Below are 25,611 nucleotides of genomic sequence, written 5' to 3' on the forward strand. Positions count from 1 at the left end.
AATGAAAGAGAAGAAAAGTAGCTCATTTGACTTGAATGACTCGTCTTCGAAAGAAGATAACAATGGTGACAAAAATGACAGTAAGAAGGTCCAAGCTCTCTAGAAGGATATGATCAGAATGATGAAGGAATTTAAGAATATGCAGAAAGAGACGAAGGAAAACAAGCTATGGTGCACAGAATGCAAGACAAAAGGTCATACCTTCAAGGGATCCTGTCTGAAGAATCAGTTCTATGATATTTGCCAAATTATAAGACATTCCACAAAGGAATGCCCGTTCAATATGAAGACAAGAGGGCATCCAAAGGTGCTCTTGTCATAGGAAACTTTCACTTCAGGAGAGATCGAAAACACAAACAATGACGACGCCACCTCGGGTGGGTACAGAAACAATAGAAGGGGACAAAACAACAACACCAATAACACCAATAATAACAATAATAATGGGGGCCGTAGCCGAATTCAGTACGATGCGAACAACCGCCCGATGGTTCAATGCCGAGCATGCAATTTGTGGGGCCACTTTGCACGGAACTATACATCAACAAACGCACCAAAGTTGTTATGCAGATGGTGCGGTCTTGGAGACTATGAAGATGCCAAGTGCCCAAAATCAAGAGTGAATTTGATCAGCATCGACACAGATGAAGAAGTCTTAGCAATTACTTGTAAACAAGCAAAACTGCACCCTGACCCGATAGAAGAAAATAAGAGATTGGAAGAAGTGCGGGCAAAAATTGAGAAAGCAACCCAGGCAGAGAAATCACAATTGAAGGACACTACCGGTACCTCAATGAGGAACTACATAGAACAAAACATCATAAGGCAGATATTACAAACTAAAATACCAGTCAAGTTAAACGATCTACTACTTACAATGCCTCAACTTCGATTGGCACTCACAAACATAGCCCCGACTGCTAAACTACTAGGAGAACATGGAAGGGAAAAGGAAAGTGGAGCAAATGCAATGGACCCAATGCTGTTAGCGCTCACATTCAGACGACATCTGGCGGTCATAGAGATGGGTATATTAGGAACAGTCCTCTTAGACACAATTGTGGACGGAGGTTCTGAGGTAAACGTCCTACCAGAAGATACCTAGAAGAAGTTGGGACAGCCAACGTTGTGGCCACCTACGTTCCAATTACTAAAGGCAAACCAACACGGCATTAAACCTCTTGGGGTCCTAATGGCACAACTAGTGACTATTAGAACACAACCATTCTTACTCGATTTTGTCATCATCCTGCTGAAGAGAAGAGGATGACGCCATTCTGGGCCAAGGATGGCTCGTACAAGCAAGGGTTAAGCATGACTGGAAGAAGAATACCCTATCAATGGAGCACGGAGGTAGAAAATTCATAATTGACCTGCACACACAAATGGTAGGTGAGGAGGCAGCGTTGTCGGATTTCGAAGGTGAAGGTGGAGGGGATGATGAGAGGAAGAAGAGAATTGAACCTGATGAAGAGGGAGTATTGAGACTAGAAGGAGGGTCAAATGAGGATGACCTAGACTCGTTGAACTGCCTTTTCGACTTGCAGATGGAGGATTACGAGCTCTTTCCGAGTTGTAATATGTTAAAGGTCGACGAAGGTGAGAAAGAAGAGGGAAATGAATGTCCGAAGGAATATAGAGAAGCGAAAGAAGGAAAGGCAATTAGGACTGAAGCCGAAGGGAAGAACATACATTACGAACCAAGAAAAAGGAAAGATTCCATCATATGGTACACAATAAACAGACCGTGCAGAAAGAAAATGTTACGTTGAACCACCAATATAGTAGAAAGGTGCCGGAAGCAAGGAAAACACATCATACGGTTTGCACAGGAAACAAAAAGGAAGGGTTTAATAAAAGGTTCGGTAGTACGGAGTGAAGGCTCTAAAATCAAGAATATAGTTATTGACGGCAAGGAGTGGCAGTCGATGGAACTCATGGTACCAAGTTTCGAGAACAAATTGGGCAATATGGAAAACTTGAGGGAAAGATCGTGTAACTTAAATAAACTTGATGAGCGACGATTGTAGGTACAATGTGCCATGGAGCTAACACAGAACAGGCACAAAGTGTGGCATGATAAGCACCTAAAACTGAACAAGTTCCAACCAGGACAGCTGGTGTTGAAGTATGGCAGACAGAATGAAATTAAATCGGGGAAGTTTAAAGTCAAATGGGTCGGGCCATACCAAATACGGGAAGTAGGTGATAATGGAGCAATAAAGTTATGGACATTGGATGGGTAGGAAATTCTAGACACAATGAACGGTTCCAAGTTAAAAATGTATCATGCAAGAACTGTTCCCCCTTCGATGAATAATGAGGAGCAGTAGTAAAGAAAAAGAAAAAAAAGAAAAAAAAAAGAGAAGTTGAATATAAGGAAACTAAAAATAAAATAAAATAAAGTGTTATAAAAGACATCGTATGGTTTTCCCAGCACCATACGACAAACATAAAAAAAAAGTGTTAGTGAAAGACACTGTACGGTATCCTAGTGTACGGTCCTTCCCTCACCATATGGTAAACTTAGTATGGTAGCATGAAACCACTGTACAAAATCTTCACCAAGCCTTTCACCGTACGACATCTCAGTGCAACATAAGACCCCGCACGAAATTTCACAAGCCATTTTGTGACCACCGTACAGACCTCTCAGAGCTCTACAAATCCGTATGGGCATTTGGCAAAACAGTATGGGCACTTGGCTAACCATACAGTGCAAAAGTAAGGAGAAATTTATGAATTGTTTTTCTATACCATGTCAGTTACCGTACGGTCACGCTTAAGACAACAGATGACAGGCATTAGCACCATATGGAATATGGATACTGTGCAAACATGTGAAGCATGGAACAGGGTTGTACGACTCAGACACGAGCAAGTGTACAGGCAGTAGGGTATGAGGAAGAAGGGAATAAAAGAAGGCACAGATGGTATACCATATAGCAAGCAATCTTGAGCACCATACAACTACATACAAATGCCTTGTTGTACGACTAAGGGGAAGGTAAAGACATAAACAGGTAGTAAAACATAAGCAGTTGCTAGAAAGAGTGTGGGAATCGAAAGAAAATCACAAAAATGGTATATCCCATGGAATTTTGTGTGGCTTTGAGAGTGCTAATTTGGACCCTGCAAAAAATCACAAAAATAGTGTATCCTCAGGACCCCACGGGGGCATTGCCCCTCGACCTCGCTGGGGGCGTTGCCCCCTAGACCATAAGGAAGCAGTCAGAAGAGGAGCAAAAAAAAAAAAACGATGACAAATAAAAAATGTTTAGAATAAATAATACATTATGCCCAAGGGAAGGGGCAAACATAAATAGGTAGTAAAACATAAGAAGTTGCCAGAAAGAGTGTGGGAATCGAAAGAAAATCACAAAAATGGTGTATCCCATGGAATTTTGTGTGGCTTTGAGAGTGCTAATTTGGACCCCGCAGAAAATCACAAAAATGGTGTATCCTTAGGACCTCGCCGACCTCGTTGGGGGCATTGCCCCCTAGACCCCCAGTCGCTTCAGTAATCAGTCGTGGAAAGTATGACCAATTGATGAGACCTGGAGCTGCTGCAGGCATGGAGCGATTGTGTACCAGAGGTGGAGGGAACAATAGAGCAAGCCTTTCGAGAGGGGTGATACACTTTGAGGCACTCAAAGTAAGTGTTGGATGTGAGGCTGTCTTGGTGGATGCATAGAGAGCTTGGGAGGAGCTGATCGTCCAGTTGAAGATAGCATCGCGACACTTGGCTCAGTTTACCCAAGAGTTGGAAGTAGAGAAAGCGGCATGGATGGCTATCAAGGTCAGCTAAGGAAATAGTATTGTGTTAGCAAAGGTTGTAGATGCAACGTATTTTGGAGACCAGTTTGATGCAGGCATGAAACGAATATGAAAGTGGTGTGACGGAAACATATCTATCTTGTTATAGTCAGTCAGTTAATGTATCCTGTTTTGTTAATTTGTCTCGAATATTTTGTAATTGTCATCCGGAGATGACTTTTCTTTTTGGGGGGACGATGTCGGTAAAATTATAAAATAGCTGACGGGTAGATTAGCATGTTGTTGGTAAAGTTATAAAATAACCGACAGGTAGATTAGTATTCGAATGGGCGTGACGGTTGAGTCACCCCTTCGGAATGGTATATGTACACCATCTGGAATGGACTTTGGATAATGGTTGTAATCATCATTGGAAGCACTCTATAATCTCTTCGTCATATATGCGAATAATAAAAGGAGTACTGCTGTATACTGTAATGTTCTCGTTATAAAATAAATAATAAATCAAATTTTTGTAACGGGCCAATTGATTTAATGTATCTCAGGCCCATTTTTATTTTTGTTTCCGTAGTTTGTGTTGTCGTCGGCTATCTTTGTACACCTTCGGAAAGTTTTCCGATGGGTATTTAAGCACAACTTGTAGGTAGTCTGTATGCATGCTTTTTGGATAATTTTCTTTGTACTGCGAATTCCTGTTGGAGTTTTGGATTGTTTGCCATTTTTGTAGTGAAAGATCTTCCCTATTTGGCTTGTGCAGTTTCGGTGAGATTCAGCCCTCACTCTATGCCATTGTTGCATGTAATACTTCGCTCGGATTTGGCAAATTAGAGCATTATCTTCTAGCAATTATTATTCGCATTCGAGTCTCTATTATTGTGTGGATTTCATCAACATTTTCTATGTTTGTGTATGAACAAGATCGTGTTTTGTATCGGTCTTAGATACCTAACTGTGTATTCTCCCGTGCTGCTCATTCCTCACCCCTACGGCCCTCTTCCATCCATTTGTGCTATTCATCACTTCATTGTATGACTTGAGTTTTCTAATTACCGTACGGCTTCACAGTTCATTCGTATAGCCTACAAACACACTGTACGACCTCCCAATCTAGTCGTACCTCCTTGCATACCGTACGACATTAGTAGTATTGTTTGTCGTACAAACTACCTTAGCCCACCATACAGCTATCACATCCATCATACGCTTGCCAATTGTACGACCATCCACTTGAGGTACATTCACTGCCATGGTATGCCCCCTTCTTACTCACCGTACGACCAACTAGGCCTTCCCTGTGGCACATGTAGATTGGATTTAGACATTCTTCAGGCATATGCTCTTGTTACTGAGCGTCAGAGGACATTAGATACTTCCCACCGTGCGGCTTGGACATTCTCATCGTACAACCACTGAACCTTCCGTACGGACTCTTGGGCAACCATCCCTCTTACTTGCACGGTACACCATCTGTACGACACTCTTGTAGCGCATATACGACATTTTTCGATTGTTTGTTTACCTCAGGAACATTACAATGGTATCAAAGTGCTTCAATCCTGCCAGCCTGTGGACAATGAATGAGAGTTTATAGTCAGAAGAGGACACATTCCGTTGATCAAATGGTTGCCGAACCGGAACTGACTGTTGTCGAACTTGTGGCGCTACTGAGGGAACTTGCCAGGAATTAGGCACAGATCATGGATACGCAATGACTTATGGAAGAAATTCTCAAGAAGTTGGCGGACAACAAAATATCTAGAGAACAAAATGGTCACAGTGTGGACTCAGTGTCAGGTAAATCAAACCCTTAGCCAACATGCTCTCGACCTTCCATGCTGACTGTTCCACTATGGACGGAGGCACAATATGCAGGGAGACAACCAACCTTCGAAGAGATGCAAGAACAACTGAGAGAAGACTGGAAGAATGCAAACCTTGAAGAAGATATATCCTACAAAGATTATGCGGATCTGAGAATGAGATATTTGGGAGGCGGTAATAGAGGATACTTTAACGATGATCTTAGAAGAAAGTTGAGTAAGGTAAATTTGTCTCCATTTGACAGATCTGGTTCTATATCTGCACAAGTGTGGGTAATGAAAGTCGATACCTACTTCTAGCTGAATACTATGCCAGAAGAAGAAGTAATCAAATTTGCCACACTGCACTTGGAGGGAGTTGCGCATGAATGGTGGCACCACGACACCATCACATTAGGGCATGATCAAATTAATACTTATGCGGAATTCACAGAGAGATTGATAGAACGATTTGATGGTAAAGATTCGGAGTTCAATTTAAAAGATTTGGCGCAACTGAGACAAACTGGATCGGTTGATCAATTTATTGTAAAATTTTAGAAACTCTTTGTTTTGGTCACGAACATTTTCAAAAGAAGACAGGTAGTGCTCTTCATGGACGGACTGACAGAACCTCTAAAAGGTTGGGCAAAGGGGTTCAATCTTGCCACCCTTTCAGAAGCAATCAATAAAGCATGGAGTATGGCATCATCATCGACATCATCCTCTCAAAGTTACTCACATTCTAAACCGTAGACGTTTTTGAGGGACAAACCAACGCCCAAGAAGCTGATGTTGGATGAAGCTACCTGACAGGAACTTCGAAGGAAGAAATTGTGTTTCAATTGCAAGGGACCTTGGGAGCTTGGCCACCGATGCCTCGGAAAGGGGAAGATCCATTACATTGAGGTCGTGTTAGATGATGAGGACGAATAGGAAGAAATGCCGGCCAAAGATAACCAACCCCACAATGACACTAAAATTAGTTTAAACTGTACGGAGAGAATTGCCGCTTTGGTACAATGTGGAGGAACCATTGCCCTGGCCGGCGGCCCAAGGTGCACAGTTTTTTGTGTATGGGGTACCCTTCAAGGACAAAGGGTTACAGTGACTCTAAATTTCATAAACTCATCCTTGGTAAAATGAAGAAGTCTACCTATGGAGACGCACGTAGGCTTTCAGGTCAAGGTCGCCAGAGGGACTTTCCTACCCTGCACGCGCCTTGTTCCTCAACTAAGTATCACAATGGTGAATCACACAGTAATTGAGGATTTTTTCATAGTGGACCTAGCTGACATGGAAGTTATTCTTGGCATACAGTGGATGGAGACCCTTGACGAATACGCTCAGAGTTTCAAACGGATGGAGTTCACTTTTGTTGTTGATGGAAAGAAGGTTGTCCTTCGATGAATGGAAAATGAAGGTCCAAAGAAGTTTCTGCGCATCGGATGTAGGCAATTTTTCGGCACGATGACGCTGCATGGGCTGCGCATTATTTTATCTCGACGGATCCTATAAAGGGGCGTTGAACACCTCCTTAGGACGATGAACTTTAGGATATTTTAAGTAGACATGATAAAGTTTTCATGGATATTCCTCCTGGCATACCACCTCATCGAGGGTTTGAATACACTATCGAGTTGGAATCAGGAGCAAAGCCAGTCATAACCACACCGTACGGCCAAGATGTTTCAAAACACGTTACCTAAATTGGCTTCCTTAGATTCAGTGATATTTGCATTTGGCAACACCTCTTTAGCATTAATCCTAGTGATGTAACATGATCCCATACCAGGAAAGATGCTTCACAGTGATCAATGTATACCTATTACCATAAGAATGCATGTAATAGGCCTTAATAGCGGCAACAATAATTTGCAAGAAGAGTTTTAGAAAGTTCTTCAGTCTGAAGGGGATTACATTATCTTTCTGTTGCTATTGGAATTCTATTCAAACTCCAAAAATGTCTTTCTCCTTTTTCTAGTTATTCTTTAGCTTTGTATGCATTTGAACTTTATAATTTTCAAAATATTCATTGTAAATATGTGTACATCATTATACATCTTTGCAGGTGGTTATAGAAGGAAGTCCACCTCTACAAATAGAGGAGGGATATCTCTTGCTGACTTCTCGTTATTAATTTCTGCATTACCAATTATAGGGATAACATTGCTTGAACCTTGTGAATACAATTAAGGTACAATTTGAAGACATGTCATCAACGTCCAATACAATAAACTTTATATCATAAAATGTTGTTTACATAACATGGCCACAACAATACGATTCTCTATTACAGACCTGGATGAAATTTTGTTGATTAATACCTTGAAAATCAAAATGCACTTCTTAAAAATCATATGAAATAGTGATTATTTGCTACTAGGCATATTTAAAGTGGATTATTTAGAAAGCTTTATTTTTATTTTTCATTTTCTCATGGAAAGAATCAAAGCCAATCTTGAAAGATGTAGGATGTATGTTAAAGTCAAACCTTGTGATAACCTAAAAATAGTTGGTACTGTTGATGACTTAGCAGATATTTCACAGTGCTCATTATATTGGTGACAACTCCTGCAAATTCCGCAATGGAGAGACCTGGATGAAGGTTCTTGGTCCATTTTACGTGCACTTGAATTCATCTTCAGATTTCATAGATCCCCTTTTACTCTGGAATGATGCAAAGCAGAAGGTGCAGTTCTTTTACATGAATCATTCAAGTGATAATATATGCAAACAATGATCATTAATTATGAATTAAATATGTTCAAAATTCAGGATTTTTACTGTCTAATTCTTAGTTCTTAGAAGTCAAAATCATTTAATGATAATGTATAGTTTTGTTCATCATAATTCCACAGAAGCTTTATCAAGAACAAAGTTGGCCGTACTATTTTCCCGCTTCTCCTGATTTTCTAAAGGAAGAGGAACGATGTTGCATCTCTGGAAGATTTTTAGTTGATGATAGGTAAGTAATGTTTTCTATTTTAAGACCTTATTTATAGACTGCACATTCTGATATGGAAAATGGTGGAATGATGATGGGATAAAAGGGAAATTGCAGAAACCATGCAATGAAATTTCAACAGATTACCAGAGTCTATATGACGTTAATGACTTATACTGAGAAATTATTTTTTTCGTTCTCCATTGCTTCAGTCATTCTTGATTTTGTGATAGGGACTTTTACATAATAATGTTGTTTCTGTATGTGTTTGAGAAAAGGATCATATTTATAGTATTCTAATTATTATTATGCTTCATGTCACAGTATTTTTTTTACAGATCTTTTTGTTCCATCATGAACTGATTTTTTTCTTTATTGATGTGAGTACATTATTTTCTTTTTTTCCCATTAATATTGATAGTTTGTTCTTTTTTTTCCCCATTAATGTTGACAGCCACGTTCTTTTTAACACCACATTGCCTAGAAATTGAATAGGTAGCTTTGGTATTAATCAGGAGGTATATCCATTCATAACAGTCCATCATTTGAGTTCTTTCACACAAAACATAGTCTGCTTGCATTAGTGGGTAACGTTGTCTCTTATAATCTGATTTCTCACAAGCTTGCTGTATAAAGATAACTCTTATTTCTTTATAAGATAGAATATAGTGAAGATGACTTTGATGCCCTTTAGGCCAAAATGATCTGCATAATCTGTTAGTTGTTTTTACTTGATCATAAAAATGCTCAAGTGTCATCCATTTGTATTCTCTTTTTGGCACGATTCTTGGTGCCATGTCTCAACAGTCAGTCAGTTATACAGTTATACTACACTTATAATTGCAAAATGTCACATCTAGAAGGCCAATAAATGTATGGTCACTAGCCTACGGTGGTCATCAAAGTGCCATAGTGTCTTAGCCCATTTGGCAACCAAGCCTTTGGTACGTTATAGTGGTATCAGAGCTGGTGATCTTTCCAGCCTATTGGGATGATTGAGATAATTTTTGTAATGGACACCCTAGAATTGCCCAAAAACTGAACCAACTGCTGATAGGAATTTAGTCAAATAATTTGCATCCAACTCTTAATTTCTCCGTTAAATGTTTAAACCTTTTTATGGCTCCAGAAATAAAATCTTTGTTTTTATGTCTTTGTATAGATTTGAAACCACATAACATGAACAAGAAGGAATTAATAATAATATGCAAACTGAAGATTGAACTGCTGCTGAAATAATATCAATTTTCAACTTATAAAATCAAATACATACAGACTTTTCAACTCACTAATTACTCCAACATTATAACATAATTTTCCAGTAATGACTTCCCATCTTGGTACTACAGTAGTATGAATAGTGCTGCTACAGTAAAATCTGCTTTCAATCAGTCCAAGACCCTCATAAAATTATCCCTTCACAATGGCATAAGCATCAGACAAGCGAGAATGATATGAGCAAACACCCAATCCGCCTGTAGCTGGAAATGCGCCCAATCTGCTTTTCCAAAGGCCAAACCCTAAGGGAATGACGTCTAGAATGTCACAAGGGAGGATAGATGTCCTCTAATGCCAAGAACAGATTTGCAACTCACACATCAATTTTCTTCCCAATTCCACGTACCGAATGAAGCCAATAACGCTCCCTTTTATTCTTTCTCCAAGTGTCCATTCCACTCACATGAGCAATGTGGGATAAAAGATGTCCGATGTAAAACATATTAAAATAATCACTTATGTCTCCCTTAGGGGCCCTTTTTGATTTGCACACATCCCCATAAAATTTAATATTAAAGTAACACTTTAATATTTTACAACTAAATTAATTGTTACTTTAATAATACTTCATGCGTAAAAATTTATTAGCTATCGGACTCCGAATAGCATGAGTGATAGCTCGTCGGAAATCTCTCGCCGCGAAGTATCAAATTCAATCACCAAAACTAGCCTCCCCTGTGTCCTACTGACTTACTAAAAATAGTATGCATGAAACTAAGTAAATCAACTCTGTTTTGGCCCATATTGGAGATGACTAACAATACAATGATTAGGATTGTGGGGCAACCTGCAAGCATCACACCATGGGCCATCATCAACGATATTCACTTTCTTCAAAGGATCAAGTGTATCTTTAGTATGAGTTGGTCTTTCTGGTTTTCCATCTTTCCAACTCGTGTTGTAAGGCATATCATGAAATCTTACTCTGTCATTTCTATTAAAGGGTGGCCTCTCATTTCGGCTTTGTTTGACTTTTGTCTCCTTCAACATGTCCATTATTTCTTTAAGTTCATCTTTCTTAAGATTTTTTGGATTATATAGTTTTGGATCATCCCTCTTATTAACTCTTCCTGCTGCCTTCCTATCATTTTCAATAGTCATAGCAACTTTGAAAGCTTGGGGCAGCGAACAAGGTCTGTGAGATCTTATTTCATAGCGAGTGTTACTATCAAAGGCACTTAAATAAAAATCAATCAGGAATGAATCCACCGGCCTAGTTTCCCTTGGAATTCTGTTGAGAACTTTATTAAACCTTTTGTTGAACTCTGACACTGATTCATTTGAATTCTTTTTAATGCTTGTTAATTCATGTGACGTGAAAGATGTATCAGTGTGATCTCCGAATTGCCCAATAAATTGATCTGCAAAATTACACCATCAAAAAATGGACCTATCGGGCAAATTTCTATACCATTCCGCGGTGTCTTTGGTTAATGATTGAACAAACAACTTCATGAACACATCTTCATGATCTTCTTCAAAATCTTCAATCACATTTTTTAGGTTAATAACATGTCTTTCAACTGATTTAGTTCCATTTCTTGAAAATTTTGGGATGACATTCCTTAGGTCATTTGATATAGGATTCGGATATCCTTGAATCCAATTGAAATCAAGTTGTCTATAGCGTTCAATTTCCATAGGTTGCCTTATCATTTGATTTCTATTGCTTTGATTTTGCACCACATATCCTTCGATGTTTTGATTATTGTTATTCTGATTTACCCCATGAGGTTGCCTAGTATTCCCACCATTTTGCTGAATTCCTCTATTATTTTGTCCATTGTTCCATGCTCGCTAATTATTATGTCTATTAAAATTATTATCTTGATTTCTCTCTCTTCTGTTCTCATAGAGTGGATTATCATGACTAGTAGCATATTGTGCTTCCAAATTCTTTCTATGAGGCGGGTTGTACTTAGACGGGGTATTTTGATCTGATTTTTCTTTCCTCCATCTATTTGATCTTTGTTCATTACAATCTTTAGGTGGGGAAGTAATAAGGTCTTTTGATAGTCCTATTTTTGCTAGGATACCATCCAACTGCATTTTTAATGTTTTTGCCAATATCACGCTATTACCATTCGTAGTTTCAGCCATTTTCTTTATTATCATGTCCCACTGCATTATTTGTTCTTATTCATCATCGTCCTCTATATGGGTTATTTCACATTGGAGCTCTTCATCAATTCTAGGGATGTGAAAGAATGGATTTTTTCTTCTTTTTCTGGGCTATTATGACTTGACTCACATACTTCAGGTTGTTTGCTGGCTCTTTCCTGAAAATTTCTATGCCCTGTGTAAAACATGTTTGCCTTTTGATTTTTTCCTTTTTTATTTCTTGGTTTCTTATCAAAATTTAATTGTTAAGTCTCTTAGATTGGGGATTAACTGATCTTCTACCCCACATACACTTCAAAATTAACAAATGCTAATCAAAATATATTTTAGAGTCGCCACTTTCTTTTAAACAGAAAGAAATAAAGACTTAGGTTCTTTATCCAATAGAGTTTATGCCAATAACTTGAAAACAATTTTCTGAAAATAAGAAAAGAAATCTCCCTTTATTTGTTAATTAGTGTTTATGTGAAATATATACGATTAAGATTCAAGCCAATACTCAAGATTTTTTGAACACAATTTGAAATTTTCAGAAAAGACTTGTAAATTTTATCCAACTGCTGTTTAGAAATTTGAATATTGAAATCTGAAAGTTATAAACAGCAAATAGAAATAAAAGAAAACTTTCTAATGTTTGTATCGAAAGAAAACAAAATCAGAAAACTCACCTCTAGGCTTATGCCTAAATGAAACTCTAAACTGGTCCTGGAGTAAGTAAACCTTACTTGCGACTTCTCCAACAAAGTCGCCCATTTGTTGGTTCTCAAAATCGCCGATTAGAAACTTACGAGGCTTGCTTGCTCGATGCTGGGTATCTAACTGATTTTAGCCAACTTCACAAGATTGATTCGAATCCTCTGCGCTTTTGGTTCTGCTGGACCAAGGCCTGTTTACCTAAATCCTGGATGGCAAAACTCAATTCCAAGATGATTTATAACGGATTACAGCAATCAAATAAACTCCTCAATTGGCAAGTATCAAGGAAACATTCTGGATTATTTATCTTCAACTTCAATTACTTTATTTAAGATGTTATATGTTGCTGAAACAAAAATAGACAAATTACTAAATGAAATCGGATTGCCAAAAGAAAAGACTAGAGAAATGCCAGCATTGGGTTCAAAACTTATGAGCAATTTTAAGATCAGTGCTGAATTCTATTTGGGCGATAGAGTCAAAAATACATTCCTTACATACAACTTTACAATATTGTTGATGAGATATTTATTAGTAACTTAGTTAATTTGATGCCACAAATTGTCACAACTTAACACATTCAGATTAGTCTATTATGATTTAACCATCACACGGGCATAAAAGATACAAATAATGAGAACAAGATGATATCCTACACTATTTTTATTGATCAAATCTGAATAGCAGCGAACAATTCAATGTACTTATCAAATTAATAAATTATAGACAAATGAACAACTCAACTATAAAGGACGAGTTATGTATGATTCAACTCTAAGAAAAATAAAAATTTCTTACTGATTTATTGCTGGACAAATCGTGATGAAGACACTCAAAATCTTGATGCTGAATCCAACACAACTGAATCCATACAATTTTTGGAAACAATACTCAAAAAATCGAACTCCCCTTTGCTTTGTTCAAATCTCCAACTCCTCTTTCAAACAAAAAGACATCAACAGTATGATAGAAAGTTTTACAGATTTGGAAATGCAGTAGTCTCAATGTCACTTAAAAATAAAATGAATCCTCTCTCTCCTTCTTGATTTGGCTTTACAAACATTTACAAACATTGAGAAGGTGCCGGTTACATTTTAAAAGTTGCACCTTTTCATGACATAAAAACCGACTATTTTCAAAAGATAACATATCTTAAGTGAAATTCATAACAAATTATATATATATATTTATTTGGCCGACGGTAATTTGAATGTCTTGAAAAATTTGCATCACGCACGGTAATATTCTGCTCTATGTTTGCGATGGCTTTTCTCTTATGCTAACGGCTTGCTTGTTGCGAGTTTGCAATTGATGATGACCTGATCCAGATGTTTCTATGTGCCCTGGCTTGTAAATATCCTCCTGCGAGTTGCTGTACCTGCAACCACAAAAACAAAGAGGCAATAAGTATCAGCACAAAATACAATGTTTATGATTCGCTAGTTCAACGCGGACATCAGTAATGACAAAACACGCTGCTCGAAAATGACTCTTCTTTTGCATGAGCCTTCAACAAATTAATGATAACTTCTGAGTCAGGAATTAATGCGCATGTTTTTGTGTATTAGAGCATATCAAGGGAGCCGGAGAAAACGTCCAATGAAGGTATCTTCCTCCTGCCCAAAAATATATCTGATTTCCCGCTTGATACCAATTCATTTCATTTCAATAACTACTCTGACTATGAATAACGTTTGTGAGTGCCGCTATCCCTTCTTCCACAGTCCGTGATCCTTGTATGCTATCAGGTGCATTTCTCCGTATATCTGCATGAGACGAATTTCAACACATATTCCAAGAATATAGCATAGTCCTCCTCTTATTTCCCAGCGGGATTGCAAGATACTTTGCCTGTATGTTCTGCATTATCCAAGCACCGTTTCAAATCCTTTATAGCATCTTTACTCTCGGGATAATCTATAATATCAAATAATTAACTAGTTTGCAAACCTTGCAAAATTTCATATGCAAAATATTCAAGTTGTTAATGCCATCTAGTAGTTTTTTCTAATGTGATTTCTCTTCCACAATAAAGGGCATGAAGCTGGAGATAATACGCAAGCAGATGAATCACTATTCTTATCCTCGCTGAATGGAGCACATAGGTAAGGTAGAGTTATATGTAGAAACTGAAAAATGACTGCCTGAATCCATTTTCTAATGGGTTCTAGTACAGACGTCTGATAATCCTCCCTTGCTAAATAATGAACCTTTATCTTTAAAAGAGAGAAAATAGCAGATGCATAGGCATCTTCAGTCATTGATGAGAATCCAAGCTCTTTGAAGTCATGAGCAATATGGCCAACGTTTGAAATCCCTGTCTTAGAAATTATTTCACTATATTCACTACATGTTCCAGATTCATTTGCATCGTTCATCTCCATTTCATCTATCAAATCAGAAGAGCTATTTTTGGATAATTTCTATTTCATTATCATCTGTGCTATCCCTTTAATCTATTTCTTTTGTCTTCTTCTCCACTGCTGCTGTGAATTCTTCCAATCACGCCATAACCTATTACTTTTGGAATCCTTAAGATGTGCTCTTTGTACACAACCACAATGTATGCTGCATAACATAATATAAGATGGTTCTGTGGATTTTATAATTTTCTGCAGCTATTAAATGGAGTGTAATCCCATAATATAAGATAAGATAAGATAAATTTATTAATGTCCAACGAAAGACCACGAGGGTCTATGGGACTAAGAAGCATACATGACAGAAGGCCACTAGCTACAAAGCACCAAGCGGTGTCTGGGAAAGAGAGCAAACAGGAAAAGCTAGAAATAAAAGAGAAGCAAGAAGCAAGGAGCATACAAACAAGGCAAGGACTAAGGATCCTTCCTCGTTGAAAAGAACTACGGTGAGCAAGGGCCCCAACACACCGCTGTAAAGCATTGGGAGGGTGCCGTTGACAAGTATAGCCACTGTGAAGCCTCATAGATCTAGAGTGATTGGTGGTGGGGGCACTAGAAGGCCACTTAGTCCCATGCATCTAGAGACGAGGGGGAGAAGAAAGTGGTGATGAGTTGAGTTGAAGCCACTCTCTGGAGAAAATGGATCTGTAATGTATGGTCGTGGAACTGCATGGTTTCTCTGAGGTACAGAGCAAGGCATCTCTGGTCCATATAGCTAAAGAAGGCCTCAAGGGAACTACACTCTTTGAATAAGAAATAGAATTTCCCACGTATCTCATAATAGGCGGGGATTGTGAAAGATGAAATGGATTTACGTCTCGGCCGTCCCCAAGGAACACAAGTGACACGTATGGTCCTCTCTATCAATGTGGTGATTGGTTTTAATATGAAGTCAGTGGGAGCCAACCCTGAAGGAGCCCAGAGAGATACATAAGGTGTAATGTTAATGTTCCCATTTTTTACCACCATCAAAGTTTCATGGATTGGCCAATTATTGTGATCCTCATAGGCTAATTATTGAGGATAGAGGGTCTTTTGAGGCAGTGGCTTGGCTTGGGAGGGTCTTATTTTCTCCACAATTCAGTAAGCTACAGGTTGGTCTTTGTTTGGCTTAGATTGGACTTTGTTTGGGCTTCGCTTTGTGTACTTACTTTTGTTGTAAGTTGGGTGTTGATTGAGATGGACCCTTTCTATTTTTGGAAAGTGCATTTGGTCACATGGAGAAATAATAGGTATGACTCCTATTGTAAACAACATATTTAAATGAGGAGTATGTTGGGAGTTATTATATTTTTAGTGGCCAAATTATTATTAAATTATTAAATGGCTTATTATAAAGTTATAATTTAACTTTACAATTTCACTTAAGTTGAGGGTTGAGTTATTATTGGAAAGAGCTATTTATTAATTAGTTAGGCAAAGTCAAGTGAAAAAATCTAATGGAAGCTTCTAATTAATGTTGTGGTGAAGCTTCTTGAGTGAAGTTACATTTTGGCAACAAAAAGGGCATTTGGAGGTTATTTGAAAAAAACATGCTTGGATAATTTATTTACTTTTGTTGCCTTTGTGGCTTTTTCTGAGGTTTTGAATTTTGATGCCTTTGCTAAGGTATAAAGGTTTGGAGCTGAGAAGTGTTGGGTAATTCTCAGCTAAGTATTGTGAATTCTTTTTCCTATAGATCATTTGAAATCACTGCTGAGGTATAGTGATTTGGCAAATTATTTGGAATCTTTCATTATTGTAGCTGGGAAGATTTTGTTTGCTGAAGAATTTAGTGTTTGAGATCATTGACTTGCATGATCAATCATATCGATTGTTGGGTAAGGATTCATGTTGGAAATTGAAATTATTTAATCAGGGTTTGAAAGTCCTATCGGGCTGCTTTATTATATCCTTGGCTAGACGTTATTCTTGCAATTTTTTGTGTTTGTTCATCTGCACAACTGGGTGCCTGGCTATTGAAGATTGGGACATCTTAAACACCAATTTTTGGGCGGCAATAAATGGTGATCAGCGTGCCTGTTTTGGGCTGTAAATTCTCTACCATTCAATCTTCTTGGGATTATTTGCTATCATTTTGATAGGCCCGGTGTTCGCGTGCAAGCAGGGCAAATGTCCTCCTTGCCAGTATCGGTGATTATGTGAGGGAACTATCAATATATGTGTGCATTCTCAGTCTGCTGCGATTTGGAGCTGGTTACCCAAAGTCAGGTTCCTTGTTTAAATTTTTATTGTGAAGATAAATAAAACGTGTCTTTGCTGAGAATACTTATATAGGTTGCAAACTGGTTGAAGTTGTGTACTACTGCAAGTGGCATTGTCTCCAAATTTCCATGCATATTGAATAGCATTTTGCTTGGTCATGAGCAATTGAGATGTACTAATCATAGCATTGTAATAAAACCATTAGCGGTGGAGCAATAATATGTAATATATTTATTGCAAGTTTGAGCATATTTTGACGGTTAACTTAGCTGGTTGTGAAAGTATATTTGCATATGTCAATATTGTGTTAGAAATTTTGAAGAAACTTATTTTCAGCGGCAAGAGCCATTTGGGGGTTGTTACATTGGTATTAGAGTGGTTTCTTGCCAACTTGCAAGAATTGGGCTCAATTTGATTAGTGCTTCATTTCAGAGATTTGGTTTTCAGTGTTATGGATGGTTACAAGAGTTTGGTATTCATTATACCCGTAAAGAGCGTACTTCTCCACCTTGGGATGGAGAATCTGAGATATGAGGTATTGTGAAACACTTGGATGTGCTAGTGAATGAGCTGAATCAAAATCACAATGGATGACCCAACTGATTCCGAATCTGAGATTTGAGCAGAGCATGATATCGCTTTTTCCGAAGAGCGAAATGTGATGATATAGTTGCGGCTACAGATTTGTGGGACATTTCTCGTAAGACACCGCATGAATTGGGCACAATTGAGGTGGAATATAATGAGAATTCATGTCAGGTTAAGTCAAATGATGCAGTTGTTGGTATGAGTTCCCAGGATGATGTATTTGATGGTGATGCAACGATAGTGGAAGTAGGAGCATGTGAGGATATTGTCATATCAGCAACCACTTCTGTGTCGGTTGAGCCATCTACCAAGGAGTTTAGCAGTATGCATGTAGATGTGTGCTCTAATGATAATACACATTTTATTGATGATGAGATGAGTGATGTAGAGATAGACTTATGTTATACTATTGATGTTCACTTTGTGGACAATCCTATGTTTAGTATGGATGTAACATTGTCTTATGACAATCCCCTTTTTGAGATTGATGTTGATCACTCACCTGAGCAGAGTTAGGCTTAGTTTTCACCATCTGCAGATTCGGTATAGTTGTCAACTGCCACAGTTGGTGATGTTCTTGTAGCCACGGAGTTTCATGAGGATGTAGTTACATCCATTGTAGCTACAGATACAGTTGGCATGAGTGCATATGGTTCTCCTATAGCTAAGTCTTTTTCTAGGATTATTTGTGATGTTCCTATGACAACATATTTTGACGTGGCTACACCTATTGTTGATTCAATTTGCATGAGTGCATATGGTTCTCATGTAGCTACATCTGTTCTAGGGATTGTTGGTGTTGATTAGGATTCCAGTCCAATATATAATATGTGGGTGGATACAAGTAAGAAGAGGATGCATAGATCTTTTGTCGAGTTGCCTTCTGGTGATATTCTAACTTCTACATCATTAGCACAAGTTTTGGGTGCTATATTGTAGGACATGTGGTTGGTCTTGATTATGTTGGTTTGCAATTGGTTCAGTGTTGACAGGGATGTTATGCAATTCTTCATTTGGGATCTAGGTGGAGGCTGGAGTTCATTGCGTTGCCAGATTGCTTGAGGACAAGCAATCTTGGGTAGGGAGGACTGCAATGTCCCCATTTTTCTACCACCATCAGAGTTTCAGGGATTAGCCTATTATTGTGATCCTCGTAGGCTAATTATTGAGGACAGAGGGTCTTTTGAGGCAGTGGATGGGCTTGGGAGGGTCTTATCTTCTCCACAATTCAGCAAGCTACAGTTTGGTCTTTATTTGGCTCAGATTGGACTTCATTTGGGCTTCGCTTTGTGTACTTACTATTTGTGGTAAGATAGGTATTGATTGAGATGGACCCTTTTTATTTTTGTAAAGTGCATTTGGTCACATGGAGAAATAATAGGTATGACTCTTATTTCAAATGACATATTTAAATGATGAGTATTTCGGGAGTTATTATATTTTTTGTAGCCAAATTATTATTAAATTATTAAATTGCTTATTATAAAGTTATAATTTAACTTTATAATTTCACTTAAGTTGAGGTTTGGCTTATCATTGGAAAGAGTCATTTATTAATTAGTTAAGCCAAGTCAAGTGAAAGAATCTAATGGAAGCTTCTAATTAATGTTGTGTGGTAAAGCTTCTTGAGTGAAGTTACATTTTGACAACAAAAAGGGCATCTGGAGGTTATAAATACAAGCTCATTTGTTGAGAAAAGCATGCTTGGATAATTTATTTACTTTTGTTGCCTTTGTGGCTTTTTCTGAAGTTCTGAATTTTGATGCCCTTGCTGAGGTATAAAGATTTGGAGCAGAAGTGTTGGGTAATTCACAGCTGAAGTATTATGAATTCTTTTTCGTGCAGATCATTTGAAATCATTGTTGAGGTAAAGTGATTTGGCAAATTGTTTGGAACCTTCCATTACTGTATTTACTATAGCTAGGAAGATTTTGTGTGCTGAAGAATTTAGTGTTTGAGATCATTGACTTGCATGATCAATTATATCAATTGTTGGGTGAGGATTTATGTTGCAAATTGAAATTATTTAATCGGGAGTTGAAAGTCCTATCGGGCTGCTTTATCATATCCTAGGCTAGATGTTATTCTTGCAGTTTTCTGTGTCTGTTCATCTACACAACTGGATGCTTGGCTACTAAAGATTGGAGCATCTTAAATACTGATTTTTGGACAGCAATAAATGGTGATCAGCGCGCCTGTTCTGGGCAGTAAATTCTCTTCCATTCAATCTTCTTGGGATTGTCTGCTATCATTTTGATAGGCCTGGTGTTCGCGTGCAAGCTGGGCAAATGTCCTCCTTGCCAATAACGGTGATTGTGTTAAGGAACTATTAATAAATGTGTGCATTCTCAGTCTGCGATTTGGAGCCAGTTACCCAAAATCAGGTTCCTTGTTTAAATTTTTATTGTGAAGATAAATAAAATTTGTCTTTGCTGAGAATACTTATATAGGTTGCAAACTGGTTGAAGTGTACTGCTGCAAGTGGCATTGTCTCCAAATTTCCTTGCATATTGAATAACATTTTGCTTGGTCATGAGCAATTGAGATGCATTAATCATAGCATTGTAATAAAACCATTAGTGCTGGAGGAATAATATGTAATATCTTTATTGCAAGTCTGAGCATATTTTGATGGTTAACTTAGCTGGTTGTGAAATTTTATTTGCATATGTAAGTATTGTGTTACAAATTTGAAGAAACTTATTTTCAGCAGCAAGAGCCATTTGGGGGTTGTTGCATAAGGCATGACACCAACGCCGAGACAAGTAGCTAGGGGGCATAATAATACCATCCCGGATGACAAGGAAGTGCTCAGCATAGGAGGCCATCTTTGGGCGCAGCCCACTGGCAAGGTTACACCATGTCGTACTGATATACTATCTGTAAATGTCAAGTCTGACATGCCTATTCAAATAAAGAAAATTGCAGATCTATGTATTAATACACCCGTTTGAAACTACAGCAACAAAAGTTCTGGTGAAGTTGCCAGGGAAGCACATGTTTATCTGATAGCTAGTAGAGATGTTCCTATATCCTCAAATAAGAGCTGACCTTCTAGTACAAAAGGTGTCCTCAGAGAAGCGTTCCTCTTCAATCAAAAGCATTTCTAGATTTCTGCTATTGAACAACAAAATCAATTTAGCAGTGATCTCGACAATGATGGTCCAAGTGACAAATTAAGATGGTTGGTGGTTGGTTGTTCTAATGTTGTCGTTGCCTTCATGAGAGCTAGTCGAGAACTCAAAAATTGTGAGTATCACTAAAAAATTTGCATGCTTTAATTGTATTTGAAAAAGGTGTAAAGTAGAATTTCAATCTATTGATCAAGAGAAAAGCACAAGTTTTAAGGGAAAATAGGAGTATAGGCCAATCTCATATTAAGGACGTTGAAGTGGGTTGAAAATTGACATAAGAAAAATATTTCTCAGAGTTTCTATAATGCAATGTCCTCAGTTTTGTGCCTTGCTGATGTAGGGCCACACCACCCTTACCCACTCACAATCAAGAAAGCAACAATATGGAGACCAAGAGAAATAAAAAAAATGCTTCACAAGAAATTTTATTATACTTGAAGATCCTTACAACACCCACAAGATGATATCAAGCTTCTTCTTGAGTTTCTCCTTCCACAAGTTCTACTTCTCAAGCTTCTACTCCTCGAGCTTCTTTACAAGAGATTACATACAAAGAGCTTCTACTTGAAGAGCTTCACTTGAAAAGCTTCTATTTCTCCAACTTGATTACAAATGATAATAAGCCTTGCTTAAATAGGCACTTCTAACCCAAAACATTACAAACACGACCAATGTGGGATAAAAGGTAAATACAACTACTTTTAAATAAATATTAAATTCCAACCCAAATACAACTAAGCACCCAACAAATATTAAATACATGATTTAAGGATCTTTCCACAAACTTCTAAGATGCCACCTACACACCTCGATTAATGGAATGACAACTATTATTATTTTCTATTTATGCCACCCATGCACCTTGAAAATAGAAATTCCTCTTTTCTCCTTTTTTCCTCCATTTTTCTATTTTTTATTATTTTCCTTCCATTTTCGTCACTTTCTCTCTCCACAATTTATTTATTTATTTATTTTTTTTCCCCTTTTTTTTTTTTTTCTCTTTTTTCTTTTTTCTAATAATTTAATTTTCCCATGCAAGATGCTCCTGCATCAAACTCCCTTGGTAGATAGAAAAGTAATTTCAAATAAATAGACTATTATTAGTCTATTTTCTAATAATTTAATTTTATTTGGAGACGGCAGAATTGGAGGTGCTGCAAACAGTTTTCTGAGCATCCTTGATGGCTGCTAGCTTGGTGTTTTCAGACCTACAGGACTTCTGTTTTGTAGCTTTGTCTTCATCAATATTCAGAGGACAATTTCTAGGCATGCTTAGCTCCAATTTCTTGAACCTATTTCTCAACTAGGTTGTTCTCTTTATCAGCATATTTTGTAATTTTGAGACTCAGGAATTTCAAGCTCTTCCGTTGCATAATATTTGATGTTGTTTCAGAACTGTTATTCTCATTGGAAAGAATATTGTTGTTCCTTGTTATCAATAAAACAATACAAAACAAATGCACAAAACCTTACAACTTATGTCTATTCTGAAAGATAAATTCAAGTTCAACCATACAAAAATTATACAGGGAGCAATTAGGTTATTTTCAATTCTACAATATGTCTGTGTCCCAAAATACAGTGGGACATCACATATAATCAACATTGAAGGGGGAAAAACCACAATGCAGGAGGAAAAACACATTAATGTAGAAGAAATATTTGCCATGCATGTTAGAGTATATGAAGTTGACACCGCATAACACAATCCATCTGCCACCAGATTTTGCTATCAATTACCAACTTGTCATTTACGTCTGTTCTTGTCTTTACAACCACACAATCAGCATCTGGATGTCAAATATGCATTGTTCGACATTAATGTAGAAGAAATATTTGCCATGCATGTTAGAGTATATGAAGTTGACACTGCATAACACAATCAATCTACCACCAGATTTTGCTATCAATTACCAACTTGTCATTTATGTCTGTTCTTGTCTTTACAACCACACAATCAGCATCTAGATGTCAAATATGCATTGTTCGACCTTCTTTGTGTCTTGCATTTGGTCATAAGATGTCTCATAGTTATGTTTCATAGGTTTGAATTGTATGATGTTTTCCTTCCCTATCATAGTTAATTCGTAGGAAAGATCCACTATCTGCAATCACAATGGTAGCAATCCTTCATACTTTTGTTCTAACCAAGTTATGACAATTGACTCATACTAACAGCAATGTTTGGAGTCACAAGATCCTGGTGATTTGTGAGTATAGGAACCTCACAAATCTTGTACTCAGAAAGGAGGATAGAGGAAAGACCAATGCAGAAGATTATGACATGATCACAAGGAAACCTTGTTGATAATGAAGTTGTCTTTTGGAGATAATTGATTTTCTGAAGTTCAAAATAAAGACAGTTTTGTGGAGAAAGTTGTGTCATAAGTGCCAGGCTTCAAAAGCAAACAGATCGTTGTTTTTGAGAATCATCTATACTTATCTCAGTTGCACGAAGGAGGTTCAGTTTTAGGTTATATCATGCATCTCAAAGATGTGCATGATTAATTAGTGTCTACGAAGAAAGAGATAGACGATGAAGATATGGTCAACGGCTCAACATAGTACTAAGAGGGTTGACAACATCTAACATAGCTTTTGTTGAATCACTAGTTTTGATCATAGGAACTCAAGTCTCACTACTTGACTTTGACAAAGTTTCATGTTTACTTCTACATAAGGAAAGAAGACAGATGCAAGTTTAAGGTTTTTATTCACAAGACAAAAAGTGCTTTTGCAGCTCAATTCAAGGGAACATATAAATTATAATGGTAGAATCCTCGTTCAAAGATTGTTGTGCATGCTACATTTGTAACAAGAATGATCATATTTATCTCAACCATTTTCAAAGAGCTAAGGACTTACTAAACAAGAGCCTCAAACAAGAAGTATTGATCGCATTTTAAAACATTGAAGAGTGACACTGAAAAAGGTGGTGATGATCCTCAAACATTTGATGAACAATTTTCTTTTTGAAATGTTATTGTTGAGTGTTAGTGTTACTACCGATTTGTAAAAGTTGTTCTAAAAGTGTGTCAATCAGAGTCTATTGTTAAGTCATCTGCTATTCTTGATGGACAATGTAGGACAAAAGAGGTATTGTACCAAATCTTAGTCTAGAAATCAAGTCATGGAATAAGCCAGTAGGAAGGTACAAGGGTGTAAGGTGTACTCTAGATAGAACATGTGTAGTCTGCTAGATAATGAATGATCTTGATTTGATGCAAAGATCAAGGGAGCCTTGACAAGCTTGATAGATTTCAGTATGGATATACTATAAAGCTCTTTGACACATCATGCAACTTGTGGATTTCAAGATAGGTTCATAAGAAAAGGTTGCTTGGTAAATTGTCTTTAGATTTTAAGATGGATGTATAGAGGCAAACTATCTATGGGTTTGATAATGGATTCGTAAAGCGAACTATTATTTGTTCAAGTTCATCACTGAAGTATGTGTGTTTTCAAAATGATGTAATGCCAAAGATATTAGGTTTATCAATTTAGGCAGGGCAGGGGGTTGTATTTGTGTTAGAAATTAGTGTGTTTATGGGTATTAAATTAGTATCATAATAATAAAGTTATTGAGAAACAACTTATTTTTTGTCACTTGGTTAGTTTGAATAATATGTAGGTTAATCTTTTTGTTAGAACAACTCATCTATGAAAAGAGAGTTGTTATGTGTGATATTCATATAATAAATTATAAAATATTAAAATATGATCATTGTTTTATTCTTTGAATTCTATAAACTTCTGGCAAGTTTTCACTAGATTAGAGAAGTGAAATATGTTAAATTTGTAATATGCAGTTTTGAATTATGATGATGATTTAAAAAATTAATCATCACAAATTCATAATAGTTGCTACCTAACTTTTGTATCAAGATTCTCTTGATGATGTGATTGCACACTCAGTTATATATTCAAATGAATTAAACTTAATATAAAATACCTATGTACTCATTTGGGATATGTTGGAAACAAATTGTGAAAAAATGTGCTCTTAAAGAAATTGAAGCAAATTTTAAAGTTCTTAAATTCTTCACAAGCCTTTGTTGAGCCACAAATTTTGGGTCTGTGAGCTTTTGCTTAGTTCAAGTTTGTCAGCTATGGGAGAAACCGTTTTCAATTTCTATGGTGTTCTAGCATCAATGGTTTTTTTATGTTGAAGCTGAATTCTGGATATATTTTTTCTTTCCTTTGTAGAAAAGGTAGTCAGTGCACTACAGTGGTTGTCCTCTTTTATGATTTATATTTTATTCAATCCATAGTATCCAAGTTGAGATGTGCAGTTTGTTTGCAAATATTAACTATGATAATAGAAATAAGTGAAGAGTCTGTCAATTAAAAGAATTCATAGCTCTATTGATATGTATGATAATCACAAGTAGAGATTAATATATGTGGTACCACATTCTTTCAGCTTGTTAAGGCATAGAATTTGCTAGTGGTCAATTTTTTATCATATAGGAACATTAATCTCCAAATATTGTTTTTCAATGAATGATATTCTATAGATTTATTTCTACGAAAGTCTTTCCTGCTGATTCTGCAAACATTGGGTTGGCTGCTCCTGGTGAGGCTGGATCTTGGCAAAAGGAAAGTAAGGTAAATTGGTTAGTACATTTTTTTTAAAAGTTGAAAGA

At 37.1% G+C, this 25,611-nt stretch overlaps 1 protein-coding gene across 2 annotated transcripts in view; it reads left to right on the forward strand.

Annotated features, from left to right (window-relative positions):
- LOC149535017 (putative rhamnogalacturonate lyase B) overlaps positions 1-25,611 on the forward strand; it is a 193,134-nt gene that overhangs the window by 66,569 nt on the left and 100,954 nt on the right. For both annotated transcript variants that reach the window (XM_089807207.1, XM_089807208.1), the window contains exons 8-10: positions 8,116-8,268; positions 8,438-8,544; positions 25,483-25,573. In XM_089807207.1, the coding sequence (XP_089663333.1) occupies positions 8,116-8,268; positions 8,438-8,544; positions 25,483-25,573 (351 nt within the window). The remainder of the gene's footprint in view (positions 1-8,115; positions 8,269-8,437; positions 8,545-25,482; positions 25,574-25,611) is intronic.

This window comes from Cupressus sempervirens, chromosome 10, assembly GCF_028749045.1.
Source record: "Cupressus sempervirens isolate cs-2001-9-10 chromosome 10, ASM2874904v1, whole genome shotgun sequence".
Classification (NCBI taxonomy): Eukaryota; Viridiplantae; Streptophyta; class Pinopsida; order Cupressales; family Cupressaceae; genus Cupressus; species Cupressus sempervirens.